This window comes from Bos taurus, chromosome 11 (genome assembly GCF_002263795.3).
Source record: "Bos taurus isolate L1 Dominette 01449 registration number 42190680 breed Hereford chromosome 11, ARS-UCD2.0, whole genome shotgun sequence".
Taxonomy (NCBI): Eukaryota; Metazoa; Chordata; class Mammalia; order Artiodactyla; family Bovidae; genus Bos; species Bos taurus.
Window position 1 is genome coordinate 10,893,834 of NC_037338.1, and position 26,611 is coordinate 10,920,444.

Genomic DNA, 26,611 nt, shown 5'->3' on the forward strand with positions numbered 1-26,611 from the left:
AGATTTCTTTAGTGGATTGTGCCATTTTTTCTTTGAAGTGAAGTATAGTTGATTTACAGTATTATGTAAGTTTAAGGTGTACAACATAGTTATTCACAATTTTTAAAAACTATACCCTGTTTATAGTTATAAAATATTGGCTCTATCCTCTGTGCTATACAATACCTTCCTGTAGCTTGCTTATGTCTGAATCCCCAGTCCCTAGCTTGACCCTCTCCTCTTCCCTTTCCCCACTAGTATAACCACTAGTTTGTTCTCAGTATCTGTGAGTCTGTTTCTTTTTTCTTATATTCTTTAGTTTGTTGTATTTTTTAGATTCCATATACAAGTGATATAATACAGTATTTGTCTGACTTAATTCACTAAGCATAATAACCTCCAGATTACTCCATGCTGTTCCAAATGGCAAAATTTGATTCATTTTTATGGTTGAGTATCAAGTGGTATCACCAAACCACACCTAAAAACTGTGGACCTGTTTCCATACCAGACCCTGAGAGCTGGACATTTGACCTGATTTATCTCTGTGTTCATTTCAAAAGCACCTGGCATTTGGCAGAGATGTTTTGCAGCTGTGCTTTGGGAGATACATGTTTTGAGAGATATATAGTGGTCAACTGCCCCAAACCATTTCTGACTTGACCACAAGAACAAGCCTGCGTGGATGCAACCTGGAAGTGTTCAAAAGTGACTTTTGCTTCATGCTAAGGTCTCTGTCCAAAGGGGGCATTTGTACTCTGCTAGGCATAAAGTTCCAAAGAATAGCAAGGAGAGATAAGAAAGCCTTCCTCATGATCAGTGCAAAGAAATAGGGGAAAACAATAGAGTGGGAAAGACTAGAGATCTCTTCGAGAAAAGTAGAGATACTAAGGGAACATTTCATGCAAAGACGGGCTCAATAAAGTACAGAAATGGTATGGAACTGACAGAAGCAGAAGATATTAAGAAGAGGTGGCAAGAATACACAGAAGAACTGTACAAAAAAGACCTTCATGACCCAGTTAATCACGATGGTGTGATCACTCACCTAGAGCCAGACATCCTGGAGTGTGAAGTCAAGTGGGCCTTAGAAACCATCACTACGAACAAAGCTAGTGGAGGGGATGGAATTCCACTTGAGCTATTTCAAATCCTAAAAGATGATGCTGTGAAAGTGCTGCAACTCAATATGTCAAGAAATTCAGAAAACTCAGCAGTGGCCACAGGACTGGAAAAGGTCAGTTTTCATTCCAATCCCAAAGAAAGCCAATGCCAAAGAATGCTCAAACTACTGCACAATTGCACTCATCTCACATGCTAGTAAAGTAATGCTCAAAATTTTCCAAGCCAGGCTTCAGCAATATGTGAACCGTGAACTTCCAGATGTTCAAGCTGGTTTTAGAAAAGGCAGAGGAACCAGAGATCAAATAGCCAACATCCACTGGATCATCGAAAAAGAGAGTTCCAGAAAAACATCTACTTCTGCTTTATTGACTATGCCAAAGCCTTTGACTGTGTGGATCACAATAAACTGGAAAATTCTGAAAGGGATGGGAATACCAGACCACCTGACCTGCCTCTTGAGAAACCTGTATGCAGGTCAGGATGCAATAGTTAGAACTGGACATAGAACAGACTGGTTCCAAATAGGAAAAGGAGTACGTCAAGGCTGTATATTGTCACCCTGCTTATTTAACTTATATGCAGAGTACATCATGAGAAACGCTGGGCTGGAGGAAGCACAAGCTGGAATGAAGATTGCTGGGAGAAATATCAATAACCTCAGATATGCAGATGACACCACCCTTATGGCAGAAAGTGAAGAGGAACTAAAGAGCCTCTTGATGAAAGTGAAAGAGGAGGGGAAAATTTGGCTTAAAGCTCAACATTCAGAAAACTAAGATCATGGCATCCGGTCCCATCACTTCATGGCAAATAGATGGGGAAACAGTGGAAACAGTGGCTGACTTTAATTTTTTGGGCTCCAAAATCACTGTGGATGGTGACTGCAGCCATGAATTTAAAAGACACTTACTCCTTGGAAGGAAAAAAATTATGACCAACCTAGACAGCATATTAAAAAGCAGAGACATTACTTTGCCAACAAAGGTCTGTCTAGTCAAAGCTATGGTTTTTCCAGTGGTCATGTATGGATGTGAGAGTTGGAATATAAAGCTGCGTGCCAAAGAATTGTTGTTTTTGAACTGTGGTGTTGGAGAAGACTCTTGAGAGTCCACTGGACTGCAAGGAGATCCAACCAGTCCATCCTAAAGGAGATCAGTCCTGGGTGTTCATTGGAAGGACTGATGTTGAAGCTGAAACTCCAATACTTTGGCCACCTGATGTGAAGAGCTGACTCATTGGAAAAGATCCTGATGGTGGGAGGGATTGAGGGCAGGAGGAGAAGGGGACAACAGAGGAGGAGACAGTTGGATGGCATCACCGACTCAATGCACACGAGTGTGGGAAGACTGTGGGAGCTGATGATGGACAGGGAGGTCTGGCATGCTGCGGTTCATGGGGTCGCAAAGAGTTGGACAGGATGGAGCGACTGAACTGAACTGAGGCACAATCTTTACCATGTGCAAAGGACCATGGAGGACTGTGCATGCCCTGGCTGCCCCTGAAAATCTCCGCCCCTTTCCTCAAGCCCTAATCAACCTATCTGCCTCCTAATCCTCAATTCCCTTACTCCGCTTCTCTTTAGAACACGAGCTCTACTGGGACTTCCCTGGCAGCCCAGTGGTTAAGACTTCACCTTCCAGTGCAGGGGATGAAGTTCAATCTCCGGTTGGGGAGCTAAGATCCCACATGCCTCTCGGCCAAAAACCAAAACATAAAACAGAAGCAATATTGTAATGAATTCAATAAAGATTTTAAAAATGGTTCACATCACAAAAATCTTTAAAGGAGAAAACAAACAAAAACATGAGCTCTCCGTTCTCCATTCCGTGATCAGCTAATGTTCTGCTATGCTGAGCCTGGTCTCATTCAATTGACAACTGTGACTCTGGGCAAAGGATCCATTGAGGGGATCCTGACCCTTAGGGGATTGGTAACAGAGGATTGTGTCTTAAGAAGGAAGAGTGTGTTGCTCAGGAACTGAGAGGGAGCAGCTAGGGCTTTGTGCCCCTACCCTGAGCTGGCAGTGCAGGCTGGTGAGCAACGGCAAAGCCAGGGTTAGACGATGATGACTATGACAGCGGCCTAAGGCTCCTGAAGACACAATGCTGTGGCACAGACTAAGCAGTGAGAATTGAAACACTGACCTGTTTACAGGTAAGGCAGTGATTAAAGCATTAGGGAGTACTTTACAGTGTTCACAGCTTTGGCATATTATTTTATTGAGATATTACATCTAGCATAATTGTTACGAGCACAGAGTCTAGCACCAGCCCACCTGGGTTCAAATCCGTTTGGGCAAGGTACTTAATCTCTCTTTGCCTCAGTTTTCTTATTTGTGAAACAGGGATGTTAATAGTATCCACCCCATAGAAGTGTTATAAACATTAAATAAGAATAATGTCTGAGCAAAACACAAGAGCTCTGTAAGTATTTATTATTACCCTTTGAGGGAAGCAAGCCCCGTCAAAACATTATACTTTTGGAACTAACTTGTTCATGGTGACAGAGCTGGTTTTTAAAAACATTATTCTCAGGAATTCCCTGGTGGTACAGTAGTTAGGACTCCACATTTTCACTGCCGGGGACCTGGGTTCAATCCGTGGTCAGGGAACTAAGATTCTGCAAGCCAAGTGCCCATTCTCACTGCACACTCTCATTTTTAAGATGTAGTGACAGGGCAAGATTAACTGTGCTTTTCTGGATCATGGAAGTGCTGAGAGCTTAATTAGGCAGGTTCTGTTATGTAAGGAGATTTGAGTCTCAACAAGCAAAAAGTCACTTTCTGAACTGTAACTGGCCTGGCATTGAGCAGTGCTGCCTTGCATGAAGCAGACCTTGCCCTCTCTACCAAGTAACAGGAAAGTGAACAGGCAGAGTGTACCTCTCTTACGGAGCAGGTGCACGGGGTCCCGGTAGCCCTGCCATTCCTGCACGGTGTTGAACAGTGCCTCCCGCTCACTCTGTAACATATTCTGCAGCTTCCTCTCCTGGACTATTAACTTCAGGCGCTTTATCCGCTCCCCAGAGCGGGAGATGAAGTCCGGTCTGTGAAGCTGAAGTGATTCCTGAGGAGAAGAAAAAGCCCCCCAACCTCATATTAATGATGCAGTCTTTTCTCCAAAGGCCTACAAAAACAGTACCTGCCCAGCAGGTTTGGAAAGCCTATTTGTAACTTACAGAAAATACCTAGAGCTGAAGGATGATCGAACAACTCCCTGAGTAGGAGAATTCCAGTAGGAAAATCAGAGGGATCAAAGAAATGCCTTTGGAATAAACAAGAACTAAGATTATGGCAATTACAACTCTCCCCAATGTGGATGGGATAAAGTTTGGCTCACTGTGTGATTTTAAATTTCCCTTCAAAGAAATACATCATTAAATAACATTTTCTTTGGGTCCCAAGTATTTATAAAAAAGAGACTTGGTGCCTTTTAAACCCTGTGCTAAGTAGAAATAGGAGTTATATAAATGGAGGAACAAACATAAGCCTGATGCAAACATCAGGCCTCTACTACACTCCCCATGCAGGTATCTATCTACAAAACCCAATGAGTAGCTACACAACATCTTCCCTTCTATTGCCTTGCCCCTCTCAGATACTGAGGGTGATATGTGATTTATACTACTAATAGTAAGGCAGCCTTTGATTAATGAGTGTGAGAACAGATGAACTGTGGAGGTGCCCGAAACAAGGGTCACATGACTATACTTCAGAATGCCAAGTCACAGGTTTACCCTTTCTTCCTCCTTAAACATACAGCTAAAATTAATTCAACCTTACTGTACCTGGAGGGTTGCTCTCACAAATGGCTTCAGCGGCTCTTTGCCTGGGCCAGCTAGAGAACTGTGGCTGTCCATGTGCTGTCCCTGCCAGTTCTGTTCCCGCAGTGGCTCCCTCCAAGGTTTGGTGTTGGTTATTGGTGCAAACCAGGAGACACCAGGGCCATGAAGCTTGGGCATATTTTCCTTCTTAGGACCAGACTTCATATTTTCCACAGGAACAAACCATGAAACTCCTATAGGAGATATTTTTAAGAAAGAAAAAAGATTTTTCATTTTTCTCATCAGAAACATATGCATAATATAGGCTCTCAGGGAATCAGCTGTCAGGGGCCAGCAAAATGCCCTAGAGTCTGCTTAGTGCAGGTATATAGACTCTAACTGCAGCATTAAATACAGTCAGCCCTCTGTATACACGCATGCAGAATCCTTGCATCTGGGGGACAGTGCTAGGTCGTTTTATATAAAAGACCTGAGCATCCATAGCCTTTGGTATTCAGGAGGGGTTCTCAATCCAAGCCCCTCCAGATATAGAGAGATGACTGTACTTTGAAAATGTGCCAAGGCGGTGCTGAGTGGTCAACATTAAGTTGTTTAGAAATGAAGAATCCTAGTGTTGCAAGAGAACAGAAATTCACGTTTTTCTACTAAGAAAGCAGGACTTAGAAACTGACCTTCACAGCAGGTCTTCTTGTTCTTCTTTAACTTTTTGTCCCCAAGATAACTGGTAAGGAGCCTCTTCTCTTCTATTTTTTCTTCTGACCAAGAAGTCACATCACTGTCCTCTTCTACTCTAGCCTCACTAGAACTTGGAGTTGGGAAAGTCATTCCAACATCTCGAGTGTTTTTTCTGACACCACTCACAATCTCCAAGTTACCTGAGGGTGAAGATCACAGACCTCTCTGAGAAAAGCCTTGAGATTTAGTTGGAAGATGCATTTAAGTCAGTAAATGAAAACTTAAAAAGAAAATTTTAATCATTTATTTTCTATTCTGCAAAGAAAAAGTATTGAGATCTATCATCTTCATAACTACATCTGGTAAAATAGGGAATTCCCGAGTGGGCCAGTGGTTAGGGTTCAATGCTTCCACAACAGTGGGCACGGGTTTGATTCCTGGTCAAGGAACTAAGATCCCACATGCTGTGCAGTGTGGCCAAAAGAAAAAGTAAATAAATAAATCTGGTAAAATATTCAAAACAATCATCGGGACACATTTTTAACAAGTATCATCATGTACAAATATTTGTTGAAGACAGTGCTCTGAATGAGTATAAGCAAAAAGACAATGCAAGCAGAGTTGAAAGGTGATATAAACCGTTTTGGAATCACATTATTTGATTTACTACATCAAGCGTCTTCAAAGTTTTATTGTAATTTCAAATATGTGAGATATCTTATTTTTAAGAACAAATTTAAGTTGTATTTTCTCTTATTGCCATCAGAAAGAATCCTAAACTATGATAAGTGATATACATCTTTTTCTTATTATGATGTCTGCATAAAGAATGGTAGTTTCACTGCTGCCTAAACTATTACCACTAGAGTTAAGTTTTTTTTTTATTCCACTTCAGTAAATTAAAAAAATTTTAAGGTTTCCAAACCGCAGGCTACTGACTCCTCTTGGGTGGGGTAAAAGGCTTTGAGAGAGAGAAGAGAAGGAAGATGAAGGTAGAGAGATGGAGATGTGTGTGTCTGTGGGAGGAGTTCACTTCTGTCAGTTTAGATATTAGAGGGAAAGAACTACTAATATGGATTCACTGGGAAAAAGATTTCAGTTCTGATCCCAAGTAAGAAGGACAGTAAATGCAGTCAACCAAGGTAAGGAAGAGGTTAACAGATGTAAAGACATGACTTGAAGGGAAAAATAATCAAGAGGCAGGTTTACTTCTGTTTTATAATATCAAAAGATATAGGAAGTCATAAAGTGAAAGCCTCCTTCCCATTCCTGTTCTCCATTAAGTTTATAACCCTGTGATTCCAGAGGATTTTTGCACACATTCAAGCAATTCTCTTCATTTTTCAAATACATGTAGTAGCATGCTACATACAATTCTGTACTTTGCTTTTTTTTTAATTATGTATCTTGGGGATCTTGACACATTAGTAGCAAAAGCTTCTTCATACTATGTAGGACTTCATTATGTTAGTCACTCAGTTGCGTCCAACTCTTTTGCAACCCCATGGACTGTAGCCCACCAGGCTCCTTGGTCCATGGGATTCTCCAGACAAGAATACTGGAGGGGGTTATCATTTCCTTCTCCAAAGACTTCATTATATGGATATACAATAATTTATTTAACAATTTAGCTACTGATGGACATCTAAGTTGATTTTACTTTAATGCTTATAATAAAACAATACTTCAGAGGTTAATTCTGTCATTAACTATTTGTCATTTTATACATTTGCACCACATATCTATAGGCTAAACTCCAAAAGTAAAAGTGTTGGGTCAAAGTAATTTTGATAGAAACTGCCAAGTTGTTAGTCATAAGGATTGCACTCCCAACTTATACACCTCCTACAATGTACCTATTTCCATACATGCCTGCCCACAAACTTGCTATCAAATTTAAATTTTTGTCTGATAGGTGACAAATGGCATTTGAGTATATATTTTTTGTTAATTAAAAAAATTTACTTATGTATTTCTTTTTGGCTGTGCCAAGTTTTAATTGTGGTGAGCCACCTCAATAGCTGCCCTGCAGCACGTGGGATCTCAGATCCCCGGGCAGTGATCGAACCCATGTTCCCTGCACTGCAAGGCAGATTCTTAACCACTGGACCACCAGAGAATATACTCGAGTACATTTTTAATCTTCATTTCTTTTATTGTGAGTGAGGTGAGTGTCTTATCACAGGTTTAAGAGCTACTTATATTAATATTTCAATGAAAATGTTTAATTTACCTGCTTGTACGCCCTTATTTAACATATGTGTATTTTGCTTGTTGCAAAGGGTAGAGTTCGAGCTCCAAAAACTACTGGTAGAAGATGAAACAGAGTCAGAAGAGACATGGTCCGTCACCTGGAAAAACAAAAGAGATCCTGTTATCACTACTTGTGGTCAAAGGCATAGTTACCTACAGAATAAGAAAATATACAAGTTACCAAGAGCCCTTTCCAATCCAGTTCAAATGGCTGAGATGACATTGCCAGGAAGCTTGCAGCAATGTGAACACACTACTCCATATTTTGTGATAGAGAGGTGGACGCTGTAGTTAGATATAAGGGCTCAAGCTGTTTCAAGAAGCTAAGACAAGACTGGGTGTGTTCCCAGGACTTGAAAACACTCTGAAGAGGGTGCTAGACAAAGATTAGCCTGGTGTGAGAATGAAATTCTGAAGTGACACTACCACAAAACTGGTAAGAAAGAGGGCAGAGGATAACTAAAGAGGCTGAGTGGTGAACTGCAGAGAGTGCTTTCCAATAAGATCCGACTTAGGTGTTTATTCAAGAATAAATGCCCAAAAGCTTAAAGGCCCTATGAGAAGTCCTGGATATGAGGAATATTGCAGAAAGCACTTAAATATTTGAGCCCCAAAGGTTTTTTAGTTATATTCAGAGCAAGTAGAGCAATGAAGGGAGCTGATGGTGGAATGTTTGTGAATGACAAAGATTACCAAAATATAGTAAAAAAATTTTGATATAAAATGGTATTTCTTAAAACTGGTTCATCAGAACACTCTCCTGAGAAAGGGTCCTAACCCAGAACAATGAATTGGATGTTGTAAGTGAGGGGTCTGGGCATCCACATTTTGAATAAATGCCAGGTGCTTGTCTGATTAAGGACGTTTGGTAGAGTAAATTGAAGCCCAAGTCAGGAAAGGAAACAGAGCATCTCCTTCCCTGAGCTAGATAAACTATATTTCAGGATCTTCAGGGAACTTGCAACAGATCCTGCAGCAGAGGAACTATGTTAAATGTCTGGAGACAGGAAATTAATTTTTAAAAAGAATAGCATAGCAAACTGCAGGCTTTAAAAATGATGACCTGCATAATTCCAGAATGGATAACAAATTTGATTATTTGCAAGTATATGCAGGTTAAAAAAAAAAAGATCAGCAAATTTTAGCCAAGATTCACTAAAGCAGGCAGAATAAAACCCTGCCAGGTTAGCCTTTTTTTTCCTGGTAGATATGGTCATTTAACTGGTAGATCAGAAATATATAGCAGAGAACTAATTTGAATAAAACAACAAAAATTCTCATAGCATACTTGAGGGCAAGATGGAGTTACAGGGGCTGAAGGATAAGCTGATGGAACCAGCTTTCCCATATAAAACATCCAGAAGGGACTAAAGGGCTGTCAGGATCCCTAATAATAACAGGAATGATAGGCCAAATCAAACAAGGGATAATTGTAAAGCCTTATGCATCAGACAGGAAGAATGGCAATAACTTTGATACAGTAGAAAAGCCGTGAGTCTGGAGTCCAAATACCTAAACCAGTCTCAGATCTTCCCTTTACTAGCTGTCTCTTCTTGAGCAAGCCATAATCTCTGTTGCCAGTTTCCCCATCTAGAAAAGGGAACAGCTGCATTCCTGAAACTATGCAAGTGTTACAAAGAACAAATGACTTAGATGCAAAAAATGTAAAAAGCTAATATAAAATTAGGAGACAAAGATCATGTTAAACCAATATGTATGAAAGTGTGGTGAGGAAGATTTGACTGACTGGTAATACACTATAATTTTTCTGCAGCTGTTTTTTAAAAAAGGGGAGAATAATTTACACACTAAAATGGACTTTCAATATTAATTGTCAAATACAAAAAGCAAAGTTTGCTGCCACTTTTGTGAAAAGGGAAGAAAATATATGCAATATATAGTTACTTGCTTTTATGTATAAAATACCTGTGAAATAAAAGAACCCAGATTGGAAAGGAAGAAGTAAAATTTTTATTTGCAGATGACATGATGCTATCTGTAGAAAATACTAAGGAATCTACAAAGTATTAAAACAAATAAAAAAGTTTAGCCAGATTGTGGAATATAAGGTCAAGAAGATAAAAAATCAATTGTATGTCTATATTCTTGTCAATTGTATTTCTATATCCTGCTGCTGCTAAGTCACTTCAGTCGTGTCCGACTCTGTGTGACCCCATAGACGGCAGCCCACCAGGCTCCCCCGTCCCTGGGATTCTCCAGGCAAGAACACTGGAGTGGGTTGCCATTTCCTTCTCCAATGCATGAAAGTGAAAAGTGAAAGTGAGGTTGCTCAGTCATGTCCGATCTTTAGCATGGACTGCAGCCTACCAGGCTCCTCTGTCCATGGGATTCCAGCAAGGTGCAATCTGAAAATAAAATTAAGGAAACAAACTCCATTCACAGTAGCATCAACAAGAATGAAATATCAGCAAATAAATTTAACAACAGAAGTGCAAGACTTGTACAATGAAAACTATAAAACTTTGGTGGGAGAAATTAAAGGCCTAAATAAGTTGTGAGATATTTCATGTATGTGGAATGGACAAAAGATTTGAATAGATATTTTACCAAAGAAGATGTAAGAGTGGCCAATAAACATATGAAAAGATTTCAACACTATCAGTCATGAAGGAAACAAACTAAAGTCACGGTGTGAGACCACTTTACACCCACTAGGATGGCTATCACCAAAAAGATGTGCAGTGCTAAGTGCTGACAGGGAAGCAGAGAAACTGGAACCTTCACAAGCTGCTGCTGAGAATGCAAAATGATACAGCTACTTTGGAAAACATTTTGGGATTTTTCTTAAAAACTAAACATAAACTTACCATATGACCCAGCAATTCCACTCCTAGGTATATACTCAAAAGAAATGAGTCCACATAAAAATTTTTGTGTCTACACAAAAACTTCTACACAAATATTTGTAGCAGTATTATTCATATTATCCACCCCCAATCAAACAATGCAAATGTCCAACTGGCCATCAGACAAACAAAATGTGGTAGAGCCACACAATACTAATCAGCAATAAAAAGGAGTACTGATACATACTGTAAGGTGAATCCTGAAAATATCCGTAAGAAGCTAGATACAAAAGACTAGCTATTACGTAATTCCATTTATATGAAATATGCAGAAAAAAGGAATATGGGAGTTTGTCTTGGGCTGGGAATGTGAATTGGTTATAAACAGGTATGAGACTTGTCTGGGTGACAGAAGTGTTCTAAAGCTGAATTGTGGTGATGACTGCACAGCTCCATAAACTTACTTCAATAAAGCTGTTTAAAAATCTCTAAAGATATGCAAGAACTAGTAATACTGAGTAACTCTGAAAAGATGGGTGCCTGGGGAACAGGAGAGGGAAGAGACTTTATCAAATACTTAATGTATTTTAAATTTTGTACCATGTGATTGTATTATCAGTTTAAAAAATGAGAATAAATTAAACAAAAATAAGGAAGTGTGGCAATAAAGGTTTAATGGCTTTGATGAGTCAATAGGAGTAAAGCATATGTTAGGCCATAGAAGTGTTCTAGTTTACAGAAAGTGAAAATTGAAGTTGCTCAGTCGTGTCCGACTCTGCAACCCCATGGACTGTAGCCTACCAGGCTCCTCCATCCGTGGGATTTTCCAGGCAAGAGTACTGGAGTGGGTTGCCATTTCCTTCTCCACAGGATCTTCCCAATCCAGGGATCGAACTCGGGTCTCCCGCATTGCAGGCAGATGCTTTACCCGTTTAGTTTACAGAGAGGAGGATGATAAATCTGCTGTCACTATCTGAGGCACACCATATGTAATTCAAAGCGACATGTTTAAATACAGGATATCAACAAATAGACCCACAAGCTGCCAACTTAGGAAAGTGGAGTAGAAAGGATGACCTGTGAGAACTGCTTCAATGAGTGAAGACCTGAGAGAAAAACACTTCAGGGAAGGAAGTGGGGACCTGAGAAGTAGATTAGATCTCTTTCCTGTGCCTTCAGAGAGAACTGGGAACAGAGCCAGGAAATCTAACACAGGCAGATTTTGGATCTTTTTAAATTTTCAAAACCTTTGCCAACTAGTGCCTAGACAAATGAAATGAGATGCCAATGAGCAGTGAGTGAGTGGTGGAGCTGTGGAAGCAGAGGCTGGAGCACCTTATGGGGCAGAGGCAGCAAAGTGTGGATGGTCCTTCCCAAGAACGAGTCTGAGGACCTCCTGCACTTCCAAAGTACACGACTGGGCATGGTATGCACCGCTGGGTGTGAAAGAACAAGTGTTTACATCTGATTAAATGAGGAGTCTTGGTATGTGTGTCTGCTTCCACTTAAATCTTTCTGATTAAGTTCATTCCTGTCTGTAAAAAGGTAAACATTTAAAAATAGAAAATAGTCTAAAAATAAATTCTTGCTCAACAAGATATATCTAGTTAACTCTCTAGCGTGGTAAAAATCAAAAGGCTAGACAAAAACAAGTGTTTTCAAGGATGTGGAGAAATGAGAACCTTCACATATTGATGTTTAGAATGCAAAATGGTAACAATACTTTGCATAACAATCTGGTAGTCAGTCCTTCAGAGGGTTAAATATAGACTTACCATATGACCCAGAGTCTATCCACTCGTAGGCATATGCCCCAAAGAAATATAAGCTATGTCCACATAAAAACTTGTATATGGATGTTCACAGCAGCTCTGTTGATAGTAGCCCCACAGTGGAAGAAATCTAAATGTCCATTAACTAATGAACAGTTAAGTGAAATATGTATACTCATACAATGGAATATTATTTGGTCATACAAAGGAATGAATACATGCTACACTATAGATGAACTTTGAAAATATTAAGTGAAAGAAGCCAGTCACAAAAGATCACATATTATGTCCATTTACACGAAATATTTAAAATGAAAAACTCTAGAGAGAGAGGAAAAAAAAGCAGATTAGTAACATAGCCAGGGAAGGGGCAGGAAGTTGGAAGAAGTGACTGCTAATGTGTATATGGTAGGTATTGAAAACACCTTAAAATTGGGATGATGGTTGCACAGCTCTGTATATACTAAAACCCACTGAACTGTACACTTAAAATAGGTGAATTTTATGGCGTGTGAAACATCTCAAGAAAGCTATAAAATGTGTATATTTGTGTACGCAAACTGAAATACAAGCAGTTTATGAATAAAGATTTATCTTTATTTGGAGAAAAATTGCTGCTCATGCTTGGTGGTCTTGTATCTCCTGTTACTGAATCAGGGCTACAAGAACAAAGGAAGGTACCAACAGTGTCATCTTCATGTAACAGTGAACAGTCCTAACAAATGTGGGCGCTGAATACTGTACATATGGCAGCACTGTATACACACTACGGCTAGAGCTAAGTGCAAACTGTGAGAATGATGCAGTCATGCCATGCTGACTTCCTCAAACAAGAATCACAATTCGCAGCCTTGCACTGTGTCTGACAATCTGTGCTGAGGACCCAACACAGGATAGAAGGCAATTTTTGCTGAATTCATTTACAGACGCTGTTGGTAACCCACAATAACCCACCTTCCTTAGTCCAAGGGAAAGTCTTAGGCAGCTCCTATAGTGGTCTCAGCATCCCTCATGGCCTGGAGGTGAATCAGCCCACTCAGTTCTCTGCAGTTGGGCTTACACATAAAGATTTAAATGACCACAAGTCAACTGACATTACCAGCTACCATGGTTTTTAAGCTTTCTGTTGCAGAGTTGAAAGGAGATACATACTGGCTGGCTTCTTCTGTTTTAATTTCTATTATTGTAAGAGTAAACTCACCTGTTGATGCCTGATTACAACTAAGAAAAAACTGCCACCATCTCAGAGATGTTTCAGGTTTTTTGTTGTACTTCTTAACTAAAATCTAGGTGAAATTCATTCCCATATTCATTGATCAGACACACCATCAGATAGACCCAGAAAAAAAAGGTTTTCAAGTAATTGCTTTTCAGGTGGAAACTGAGCTTAGGAAAATGTATCAAATGTAGGAAAAAGTCTATGTTTTCTTACACGACCTTCTACGGCTATTCTTCACGTATGAAGATTGTTATCATTGACCTTCTGCCAGCAAGGTGCCTGCTGAGATACTTTTCTTTCAGAGTAATGGATTTACGCTAATTCATTTATAGCTACTCTAGTACCAGAGATATACGTTGATAAAGCAGAGTGAAAATCAGAAATACAGTCAATAGCACCCAAAGACAGCCTTTCTTGTGAAAAGTTTTTAGATATGTGCAGCTCAAACTGGCAACTGTCAATTCAATACTAAAACTTATTAACCAGTAAAAGATGACACAAAGTGTGTGCCCTCAAAATAACATTTTGACATAGATTTAAGTCTGAGAGGCAAGATTAAATCTTAAGCAGAACTCAGGTGAGAACTATTATTTACCATTAGAAAATCAGAACTGGTCAATTATTTCTGCAAGTATGGTAGATGCTAACTATAAAATATCCTGTCCCCTAAAATGTATTGTGCCTGCAGAAAGGTCCTCAGAAAATTTCTTTTCATACAAAAATGAATAAAGATTGCAGAGACGTAATGAACCTGGATAATGCCAAAATTCAAAGTAAGGCCATGAGACTGTATAGTTAAAATGTAACAGCAGTACTTGTCATTAGAACTGAGGTTAAAAAATCTCTAATGGAGAGTAAAGTTTTCCAGATAATGGTTGGGTTTGGGGTAGAGAAGAAAAAAACCAAGAGCTGAAGTCCTCAATTAATATACGGGAAAAACCAGAAGGTTAGAAAATGATCATTAAAATTTTACAGAGGGTGGTAGAGCTAGATGACATGAGTCTCAAAAATTATGGTCTGGCAGTGGTCCTCTCACTCTTTTGTTCTTCCCTGCATTCTCTCAAATCTTTCTTCTTGGCTATAGTATTTATAAGGATTATGATCACCTTTACATGGATGGCTCTAAAATCTTTATTCCACTCATGAGGTCATATATATCTATGGTTTTAGACATTTTCACTTGGATGCTCTGATTCAACTTCAAGTTTAACAAATAAAACTCCATATTTCATAAGTCAGAATTAGTTTCCTCTTCTTATCACTCTATTTTGATTACCTTATCACATAGGATTTTAGCTGCTTTGCGCAGAAATTTCAAAAGAACCATGGCTATTAATTACCAAGTCCAACTGATCAAAGCTCAGCTTAAAAACAGTATTAATTTTTCTCATAAATTAACTTGTGAATATCACTATCTTATTTAAAAATCTGACAATTAACTAAACATTAGGCAATAAAATTACACCTAGACACACCAAAATAAATCCCATGAGGATTAAGGATTTAAGTACATTGTCCTCTACCCTAAATATGATAAACGACAACAACAAACCAAGGAGAATACTTTCTTACAATCTTGAGGACGGAGTGACCTTTCCTAGCATGTGACAAATAAATAAAGTTTAGTATACAACAATGCTATTACACCACTAGATGGTTTTAGATAGTGCATGCTCAGTCATGCTCGATTCTTTGCGACCCTATGGACTGTATGTAGCTTGCCAGGCTCCTCTGTCTATGGAATTGTCCAGGTAAGAATACTGCAGTGGGTTACCATTCCCTTCATTAATATCATATAATTATTGCTCAACAATTAACAAAAATTCTTCAGAGAAAAATGTGCCAAGTATATAGGAAGTTAATTCTCAAAATAAGAAATGTAACAAGCAACCTCTGAAATCTAATATTTAAAAATGTAATTTAAAGCAATGAGTTTTTTCACACATCAGATTAACAAAATTAGAAGGACTGATACTACTCAAAGCTGGCAAAGGAATGAAGAAACATTCCCTCATACTTTTGGTGAGCACATATATTTGTACAAAATTTCTGGAGGGCACATAGTTAGGGGTAGGAAGGTCTATAGATTTACTGATGGTCTTTTAATTTGTTGTTAATGATCTACTTATTTTCTTAGAAAATCATCCATTTAATTTAGGTTTTAAAATATATCAGCCTAAAGTTGCACATAGTAATCTTCTTTAAGAAATCCACATCTTTGACTGGAGTTACATCCTTCCAACCTATTAACATTGACCCTTTTCTTATGGTCACAATAACTAAAGATTTAGTCTTTTTTTTTTAAGAGCCAGATCTTGGTTATATTGATCAAGCTGGGGGACTAATTTTTAGAATGCTTACTTAATTACTTCCTAGTTGAATCTGCTCAACTAAAATATTAAAGGCTCTATATTTTCCTGTAAATATAGGTTTAGTCACATCCTATAATATCTGGATATTGCTTTTACTCTCATTAATGAAAAAAAAATTCTACAATCTCAATTTTTAGTTATCCCATAGCCCAAAAGTTTAGAATATTTTAAAATGTTTCCTTAAAAAAGTTACAGCCGTTAAATACCAACCTTACTGTATTGTGCTTAGAGAATATAAGCTTAGTTAGTAATCTACTTTGGGGATTTATCAACATTTTGCCTAAGTGTACAGTTAATCTTTGTAAACATTCCACGGGCATTTGGAACAAATGTGAATGCTGTGTTTTAGGAATAAAGTTTTATATAGATATCTTAAATCAGCACTGTTAATACTGCTATTAAATACTGCTATTTTATCTGTTATATATCAAAATCTGATAAAAACAATTAAAATATTCCATCCTTGTACTTTGTCACATTTCATATTATGTTTGGATGAACATATGAATTCATTCTGGTTGTAAGCACAGCAGTAATTCTGGCAGTCTCTGACAGACTTTCTTCCCTTGGAAATTACAGAGTGGAGATAGGGTAGACTCTCACAAAAAGTAACATTTAATTAAAAATGACCAAAAAATCCCTCACCTTTCAATGGTATAAAAACTTGTATTTCTAATCTGGCAAAGCTATAAATTATTGACCAAAAACTCAAAATAAAGGAATTTTCATGCACTGCAGGTAGAAATACAGACTAGAAAGTACTTTGGTATTAATGCAGAAAATTATGTATACATGTAATTTATGATCCAAGAATTCCACTTCTGGATTTATGTGCCAAAGACAGCCTCACAAGGTCCATAAGGCAATATGAACGCGGATGTGCACCGCTGGTGTTTTGCATTGTTGGGAATTGACGACAACATGGGTGTTACTTACAGGGAAAGGTAAACCGGTAGAGGCACTCAATGGAGGGCTGTGCAATGATCAGAAACCTGAATTAGATGTATGAATAGCAATGTAGATGCATCTTAAAAATACAATGCTTAGTGAAAATAACAAAAATAATGATATACATTTTATATAAGCTGAAAATACATGACAACTACAGAATACATATTTTGTAAGAACTCTTCTAAGTCAAACGATATTTACATAACAAGGCCAGTTGCATATAGGAGAGGAATGAGGATGGGATGTGGGAACCAAGTTTTTAAAAGAGACGCCATGAACCAAGAGTATATTTAACTCAATCTTTGGCAGCTGAAGTTAAAATTTTATTTTATTTTGGCATAAAAACTGTGTATATAGTACTTTTCTAATTCTATTCTTTCACTCTGCTTCTCGAAGGATTTATGACGTCTAGATTGGAATTCAAATGGGCACTTTAGGCAGAAACTAAAACACAATGAGAAGCTTAAGAATTCTGTTTTCCAGCTCTTAACTAATGTTTTGTTGGCTCAGTCTGGCTGAGGTCACTTTTTAGTTAGTGCCACAAAATTTTTTTTATGGTTTCATATTAGAAAATACTTGATTCTTGTTTTAAAGTGAAAAATTAAAAAGAAAAAATGTATAAACCCACAATCTTAAAATAACCTAATATTTTTGTTCCAGCTATATAAATACATGTGTTTGATAGCTTGCTTTTTATCTCTTAACACATAATGAAATTTATCCTTGGGTTCAAAGATACTGCCTTTGACTGTTGTTTCTCTCCACATATGTGTGACTGTGAAGAGTGATATGATAGTAGCCTGTTTTATAAAAATGTAAGAAACACCAGTGAACATTTACACACGACTAAGGCTATCATTTTATTCTCTTGTGGGTGTCTCCTTGGTGGTTAACGTTGCTCATGTGCCCAACTGCTGGTAACGTGGGCAACTGGAAACAATGAGGGGTGACAAATACAGAAAAATCATTCAACTTTAGCTTTTTCTTCATAAACAGAAACTGAATGTGACTTCTTTTGTGCTGACAGTAGTAAACTATTCCTTTTCTTTAACCCCAATATACAACCAGACAGTGAGAGAGGGGAAAAGAAAGAAAAAACAGAGAGCGAGAGAGCAGGCAAGCACAGCAAGAACATGAAAGAGAGAGAGAGAAGGAAAGGAGAAGCTTTCACAAGAGATACGCAGCAGAGACGGTGAGACAATAGACGGCATGAAGTGGGGTAGAGGACAGCACAAGTGAACAGAATGCGGGTGCACGGAGGCAGAGAGGAAGAACACCGAGGTAGACAGAATGCAAATGCACTGCAGCATCGATTACAGAGTGTGGGGAGAGCCTGCACAGACACGTCAGACACGCACAGAGAGCGAGTCAGAGAAAGAGCAGGTGCCATCGAAGGAAGAGGGGAAGGACAAGCAGGCACTTGAACTTACTCCCTTCTGTTGACTCTTAAACCCTCACATGTACATGTCCTGGATACACATGTTCAGGGGAAAAAAAGCATTAGCATATCTAAGGACACCTGGTTTAAAGATAAGATAGGCAATTCAAAAAAGAAATACAGAAAAGAAAATAAAAATTCAGTAGGTGTGGAGAAGGCAATGGCACCCCACTCCAGTACTCTTGCCTGGAAAATCCCATGGATGGAGGAGCCTGGTGGGCTCCATGGGGTCGCTAAGAGTCGGACACTACTGAGCGACTTCACTTTCACTTTTCACTTTCATTCATTGGAGAAGGAAATGGCAACCAGTGTTTTTGCCTGGAGAATCCCAGGGATGGGGGAGCCTGGTGGGCTGCCGTCTATGGGTCGCACAGAGTCAGACACGACTGAAGCGACTTAGCAGCAGGTGTGATGAAAGAAATATCAGTCAGGATAGATACCGTATTTCTGGCCTATATGGCAAATATTAACAAGAATGCTACTGGCAGGTATTGAATCAACATTTTAAGAGGATCATTTAGTAGTGTGGATTAAACATTTTTCATGTACGTACTTGGTAACCCAGAAATTCTATGTTTAGAATATATCTCTAGGAAAGAAAAATTCATAAAGATGTACCAAGACTACCCACCAAAGTGAAAATTATGATAAAGTGCAAAAAAAACCTTAAAACTATTGTATGTATACAATGGAACTCATAAAGCTATTAAAAATGACTAATAAATCTTTATTTATTGGCATAGAAAGATGTCTATGATATATTAAGTGTAGAGTTTCAAAACAACATACATAGTATGGTTTCATTTTTTTTGGACCATTGTTTCTCTCCATATATGAAAATGATTGTGAAGACTAATATGAAATCAGCCGGCTTTACAAAAATGTAAGAAACAGTGATAAACATTTAATTGGACAGTAATAAAGGTCTCATTTTATGCTGTCACGCAGGTTTCTTCATTTGATATTTAGCTTCATTAGAATGCCAATCAAGCAGATCCAGGGTAAGCAGTAGGTGTGTGCAACATAAAATATAAACCTGGAAGCTTATTTATGAAAATGTTGATCATGACTATTTCAGGATGGTGAGAATTATGGTTCATTTCCAATGTCTTTATATTTTATGTATTAAACTCTTTATATTTAGTTATCTTTTTACTTTTATATTCAAAAGTAATAAAATAATATCTTTTTTGACAAAAATAGTTGTTACTAAAGAGAAGAGAAAGATGTAACGTGGCTGAAGCATCAACAAAAGCTATCATGACAGGCAAGTCCTCCACTATAGTCTATGATAAGCACAGTTTTAGTTGAGAAGGAGCCTACAGAAAAAGAAGAAAGTGAATACGAAAGAGAGAGAGGAAAAAAAAATCCTAAGAAAACAGATAATGGATTTTGGAAAATATGATAGCACAGAGACAGGCTTATTGAACCTCTTTCTTAACTGAAATACACAAACAAAAACCATCAAAAATTGAAAAAAGTATTCAGAATCCAGGGAACAGACTCAACTGATGCCACCACAAAGCTCTTCCTACACAAAGGATCATACAGAAGGGTAAAAGGTGAGTCACTGAATTAAAACTATCTCACAGAAAAGGGACTGATTATAATAAGTGGCCCAGGAAAAAGAACATGTCTTCCAAGGGGAGACACGTTCCCAGTGAAAACATAGCTTCTTCTGTCCTAGCCAGAATGGTTTACTGTATACCCTCTTTGGCCAGGAAGAAATCAGAAAAAGGGATAGGAAATAACCTCTTAAGTCTAAAATCAAGTCTTTAGTTTCATTACTAAAATTTGCTAGAAAAAAATAAGGCCTCTGCTGTATCACTGCCCACACAAAACACAACAATGCTATGAAAGCAGCTCCCAGCTGACTTTATGTAGAACAGCAGCAAAACTCAAGGGCGCGTCCTATAGAACCAGGTATTTTCTCACCTCCACACGTAGAAAAGTGGCCATCCGTTTATGTTTCAAAACAATGGCAGAGAAAAATATCACCTGCTAAAGCTGTTCAGAATCCTAAAATCACTTACTGTCTTTCTGCCTTTCCCAAACTCTGAAAGGCAAAAAAAAAAAAACAAACAAGCCATATATAACCAACCTTCAGGTTCATGTCCTAGGAAGGGGACTCAGTATCTTGTAAACAGGTAATAAGCCAGTCAGAAAGAGTTTAACCACATTATGTGGGATCAAATAAATGGTTTTCACAAAACTGTTTAGAGACAAAGGTAATCTGAAAAAAAGAGAAGATATAATATGAAAATATTCTATAGCATTAAAGTGGAAGAAAGGAGAACAAAAAAGGGGGGAAGAATTTACTTTGCCAGAAGGTTTACCCATTTTAGTCAATAAAGAATTGGGGACTTCCCTTGCGGTACAGTGGATAAGAATCCGCCTGCCAGTGCAGGGCACATGGGTTCAATCCCTGATCTGGGAAGATTCCACATGCCGTGGAGCAACTAAGCCAGAGTGCTGCAATTACTGAGCCCATGTGCTCTATGGCCCACAGTTCACAACTACTGAGCCCCTGCGTCTAGAGACCGTGCTCCACAATGAGAGAAGCCACCACGGTAAGCCAGTGTACCACAACACAGAGTAAGCTCCCACTTGCTGCAGCTAGAGTGTCGGTGCCCAGCAACAAAGACCCAGTGCAATCGAAAATAAATAAATAAAAGAAAAAGAACCTGCATTTTCACTTTAGAGAAAATTTAAAAAGAACATGGACTTAATGAAATAGATCCAAGATAAGCTGGGAAAACAAGGGGAGATTAACAGGTTGCTGACAAAATTAACACAATTCAATAAAAAGTTAATGAATATATGCCATATGTTGGAAAATCAATGCCAGGCATCAAAGGAAAAACTGAAGACAGTAATTATGTCGTTCTATCATTGCAGAATTAATTTATGCAAAATAAAACAAATTTGATTTAAAAAATAAAGAAAACTTAGCCAGTGGAGCAGAGTACAGTTTTAAAAGGTCTCCTGAAATGCAGAGAAAAAGATGAAGGGAATGAAAATAACTAGAATGCAAGAAGAGGATTCTATATGTGGCACTGGCCCCAACACTCACTTGTAAGACAGAAAACAGGTTGAGAGGAAAGGAAAAAGCACTCTAGGATACAATTTTTTAAAGTTTTTGCTGAAATTAAAAGTAAATCTGAATGTACAAGGGATACAGAGTTACTTGGTACCAGAAAAAAATTAATATCCGGAATACATAAAGCAAAAGGGACAGAAATACAGGGAGACAAAGACAATTCAACAGTAATAGCTAGAGACTGCAATATAACACTTGCAAAATGGATAGAAAAATTTGACTGGCCAATAAGGAAATTGAAGGCTTGAATGACACTATAAATCAAGTAGATTTAGAGACATATACATAATACTCCAACCAACGGAAGCAGAATATACATTCTTCTTGAGAGCATATTTAATGTTCTCTAGAAGAGACCATATTCTAGGTCAAAAAAGAATACATTTGAATCAGTTCTAATGAGGTGGATGAAAGTGGAGCCTATTATACAGAGTGAAGTAAGCCAGAAGGAAAAACACCAATACAGTATACTAACGCATATATATGGAATTTAGAAAGATGATAACAATAACCGTGTGTACGAGATAGCAAAAGTGATGCTGATGTATGGAACAGTCTTATGGACTCTGTGGGAGAGGGAGAGGGTGGGAAGATTTCGGAGAATGGCATTGAAACATGTAAAATATCATGTATGAAACGAGATGCCAGTCCAGGTTCAATGCACGATACTGGATGCTTGGGGCTGGTGCACTGGGACAACCCAGAGGGATGGTATGGGGAGGGAGGAGGGAGGAGGGTTCAGGATGGGGAGCACATGTATACCTGTGATGGATTCATTTTGATATTTGGCAAAACTAATACAATTATGTAAAGTTTAAAAATAAAATAAAATTAAAAAAAAAAAAGTCACAATACATTTACAAATCATACATAGTATTAATATGTTCTCTGACCACAATGGAATGAAATTAGAAATCAAAAAGGAACTCTGAAAATTTTAGAAATAATAGAAATTAAACAACACACTCTTAACTGCCAACGTTCAAAGACAAAATCACCAAGGGCAATTAGAAAATACTTTGAGAGAGGAGAAAAAGGAAGCAGGGAAGAATTCTCGGCGACTGTGTTACTTCACTAATTTTATCACCCGCGGGCCCCCGTTGAGGCTTCTCGCAGCCTCAACGGGGGCCCAAAAGAAAAAAAAAAGAAAATACTTTGAGATGAATGAAAATGAAAGCAAAACGTAACCAAACTTACGGGATGCAGTGAAGGCAGAGCTTATAGAAATTTGTACCTCTAAATGTATATATTAAAAGAAGCAAGATTTCAAATCGATAACCTCATCTTCAATCTTAAGAAAACAGAAAAAGAAGAGCAAATAAAATCCAAAGCAGGCAAAATGAAGGAAATTATGTAGATCAGAATGAAAATATATGAATCATGGGCCTCCCTGATGGCTCAGCAGTAAAGAATCTGCCTGCCAATGCAGGAGTCATGGTTCAAACCCTGGTTCGGGAAGACCCCACATGCCGTGGAGCCACTAAGCCTGTGTGCCACAGCTACTGAGCCTGTGCTCTAGAGCCCAGAGCCACAACTAATGAATGCCACCCGCCTAGAGCCCGTGCCCCACAACAAGAGAAACCACTGCAGTGAGAAGCCCACGCAGCACAGCTGGAAAGTAGCTCTCACTAGCTGCAACTGGAGAAGACCCAGAACAGCCATAAATAAATCTTAAAAAGAAAAAAAAAATGAATCAGAGAATCAAAAAAAAAAAAAAGAGAGAGAAAATAAAAGAAATCAAAAGTTTGTTCTTTGCAAAGATCCAAAAAACTGGACAAATTTTAGCTAGACTCACCAAGGGGAAAAAAAGAGAAAATGTAAATCATTATAAATTAAGAATGAACCAGGGGGTGTTACTATCAATCACACAGAAATTAAAAAGGACCATAAGGGAATATTATGAACAATTATATGTCAACAAATTAGATAACCTCGATGAAACAATTTCTTAGAAAAACAACCTACCAAAACTGACTCAAGTAAAAACAGAAAATCTGAACAGAACTATAATAAGGAAAGAGACTGAGTCAGTAATCAGAAAACATTCAACAAAGAAAAGCCCAAGCCTATTTCACTGGTAAATTCTAAAAAAAACCATTTAAAGTAGAATTAACAGTAACTACTCACAAACTTAAACAACTTCAAAACAAGAGGGCTTCCTTGGTGACTCAGTGGTAAAGAATCTGCCTGCTAATGCAGGAGACACGGGTTTGATTCCTGATCCAGGAACATCCCACATGTTGTGGAGCTACTAAGCCTGTGTGTCACAACTATTGAGCCTGTGTTCTAGAGCCCAGGAACCAAAACTTCTGAGCCCACGTGTCCCAACTACTGAAGGACACACACTCCAGGGCTTGTGCTCTGCAACGAGAAGCTACTGCAACGAGAAGCCCACGTACTGCACCTAGAGAGTAGCCCCTGCTTGCCACAATGAGAGAAACCCTGTGTGGCACTGAAGACCCAGCAGAGCCAAAAAGAAGAAAAAACAAGGAGGATCACTTCCCAATTCATCCTATGAGGACAGTATTACCTTCAGAAAAAAAGGCTAAGATATAATAAAACTACAGACCAGTACCCCCTTAGCAATAGAGAAGGAAAATCTTCAACAAAATACTAGGAAACTGAATCCAGCAACACAGAAGAATTATACATCAAAACCAAAAGGGATTTATCGAGGGAAGGCAAGGTTGGTTTCATATATGATTATCAGTCAATGTAATACACATATTAATAAAGAAAGAAAACATATGATCATTTCATTATACATAGAAAAATCATATGGCAAAACCCAAAACCCTTCCATAATAAAAACACTCAACAGGGACTTCCCTGGTGGTCCAGTGGTTAAGACTCTGCCTTTTTACTGCAGGAGATACAGATTAGACTAGCTGGGGAACTAAGATCAGGCATGCTCTGTAGTATGGCCAAAAAGTAAAACAAACAAACAAACAAACAAACACTAAACAAAATAGGAATAGAAGAGAATTTCCTCAGTCTGACAAAGAGCATTTATAAAAATCTCAGAGTAAACATCATCTTTAATGACCAGAAAGATTTCTCCCTAAAATCAGGGTAAGACGAGGATACTCAATCTTACCACTGGCAACTAGGCAACAAAAACAGAAAAATGACATTTTGGAAAGGAAGAAGGAAAACAATCTCTATTTGCAGATGACGCACTATTCTACATAGAAAACACCAATGAACACACACAACTCAAACATACTCAAACTTATAAACAAGTTCAACAAAGTTGCAGTGACCAAGATAAATACGAAAAAATCAATAGATTCCTGTACAGTTCAGTTCAGCTGCTCAGTCATGTTCGACTCTGTGTGACCCCATGGACTGCAGCATCCCAGGCTTCCCTGTCCATCACTAACTCCTGGAGCTTGCTCAAACTCATGTCCATTTAGTTGGTGATGCCATCCAACCATCTCATCCTCTGTCATCCCCTTCTCTTACCTGCCCGCAATCTTTCCCAGCATCAGGGTCTTTTTCAATGAGTCAGTTCTTTGCTTGTTAATACTTGTTAGTCTACACTAACAAGGAAAAGTCCCAAATTGAACTTCAGAAAACTAGTTATGTTGGTTATTAAAAAGAATAAAAATAAAATATTCAATATACTTTTAACAAAAGAAGTACCAAACTACAAAGAAGTGGAAACTACAAACATCATTGAAAGAAATTAAAGATGACCTAAGTAAGTAGAAAGACATCCCATGTTCATGGATTAGAAGATTTAATATCATTAGAGTAACAATATTCCCTAAATTCTTTTACAGTTTCAATGCAATCCCTCCCCAAGATTCAAGTTGTCTAGTTTCTTCTTTTGGGCAGAAACTGACAAGCTGATCTGAAAATTCCTAAATTTAAAATGACCCAAAAATAATACGCTTGAAAAGGAAAAAAGAAAGTTGGAAGATTCACACTAATTAGACAGTGTTGTAGTGGAATAAAGAGAGACATAGGTTCAGTGTCCAGAAATTAACCCTTACATTTATAACTTTATCATAAAAAAAATTTTTTTTCCTTTATGATCAACTGGTTTTTGCCAAGGGTGCCCAGACAATTCAATGGAGGAAAGAATAGTCTTTGCAACAAATGGTACTAAGACAACTGGATATCTACAGGCAAAAGAATGAAATTGTACTGCCTCAACACCACATACAAAAATTATTCATCAAACTAAAAGTAAGAACTAAAATTATGAAACTTTTAGAAGAAACAAAAAAGAGTAAATATTTTGTAACCATGGGTTATATAGCAGTTTTAGATATTATACGAAAGAATCAGGGACAAAAGAAATAACAGATAAACTGAATGGTTTTGTCAAAATTAAAACTTCTGTACCACAAATAATACCATCAAGAAAGTGAAAAGCAAGTCACAGAGTGTAAGGACATGTTTGGAAAACATAGGGACTTGTATTCAGAACAGACAAGAAATAGTAATAAAATGACAAATAACTCAATTTTAAAATGGGCCAAGGATCTACATAGATATTTCTCTAAAGAAGATATATACAAATGGCCATTAGGCATATGAAAAAATGCTCAATATCAGTAGCTGTTAGGCAAATGCAAATTAAAATCACAGTGACATAACTCTTTACATCCATAAGATGGCTATTATCAAATGACAGAAAACAAGTGTTGATGAAGATGTAGAAAAACTGGAATAAAATCTAGGTGCAGCCACTAGATGCAGATGCAAAATGGTGCAGCCACTTTCGAAAACACTTTGGCAGTTACTCAAAAGCTTAAACAGAGTTACTACATGATTTAGCAATTGTACTCCTAGGTATATACACACCTAAGAAAACTGAGGAAACATGTGGACACAAAAACTTATACATTAATGTTCACTGCAGCATTTTTCATAATGGCCAAAAGAGCAGAAACAATCCAAACGTCCAACAACTCATGAATAAACGTGTTGTACATGCATATGAAATACTGTTTGGCCATAATAAACACCAACTGACTCATGCTACAAAATGAACCCTGAAAAAATTAAGGGGAGGCTAGGAAACGACTGTTAATGGGCGTGGAGTTTCTTTTTGTATGAGAAGAACGTTCTGGAATTAGTGGTGATGGCTGCCCTTTAAAAGAATGAATTGTAGGGCTTCCCTGGT

The 26,611-nt window shown here is 38.0% G+C and overlaps 1 protein-coding gene across 6 annotated transcripts in view; it reads right to left on the bottom strand.

Moving 5' to 3' along the window:
• The window catches only part of ALMS1 (ALMS1 centrosome and basal body associated protein), a 190,664-nt gene that overhangs the window by 4,683 nt on the left and 159,370 nt on the right, over nucleotides 1-26,611 (bottom strand). For all 6 annotated transcript variants that reach the window (XM_010809860.4, XM_010809855.4, XM_010809857.4 and 3 more), the window contains 4 exons: nucleotides 7,796-7,913; nucleotides 5,559-5,762; nucleotides 4,891-5,120; nucleotides 3,986-4,169 (listed from right to left, as the gene is read on the bottom strand). In XM_010809860.4, coding sequence (XP_010808162.2) covers nucleotides 3,986-4,169; nucleotides 4,891-5,120; nucleotides 5,559-5,762; nucleotides 7,796-7,913 — 736 coding nt within the window. The remainder of the gene's footprint in view (nucleotides 1-3,985; nucleotides 4,170-4,890; nucleotides 5,121-5,558; nucleotides 5,763-7,795; nucleotides 7,914-26,611) is intronic.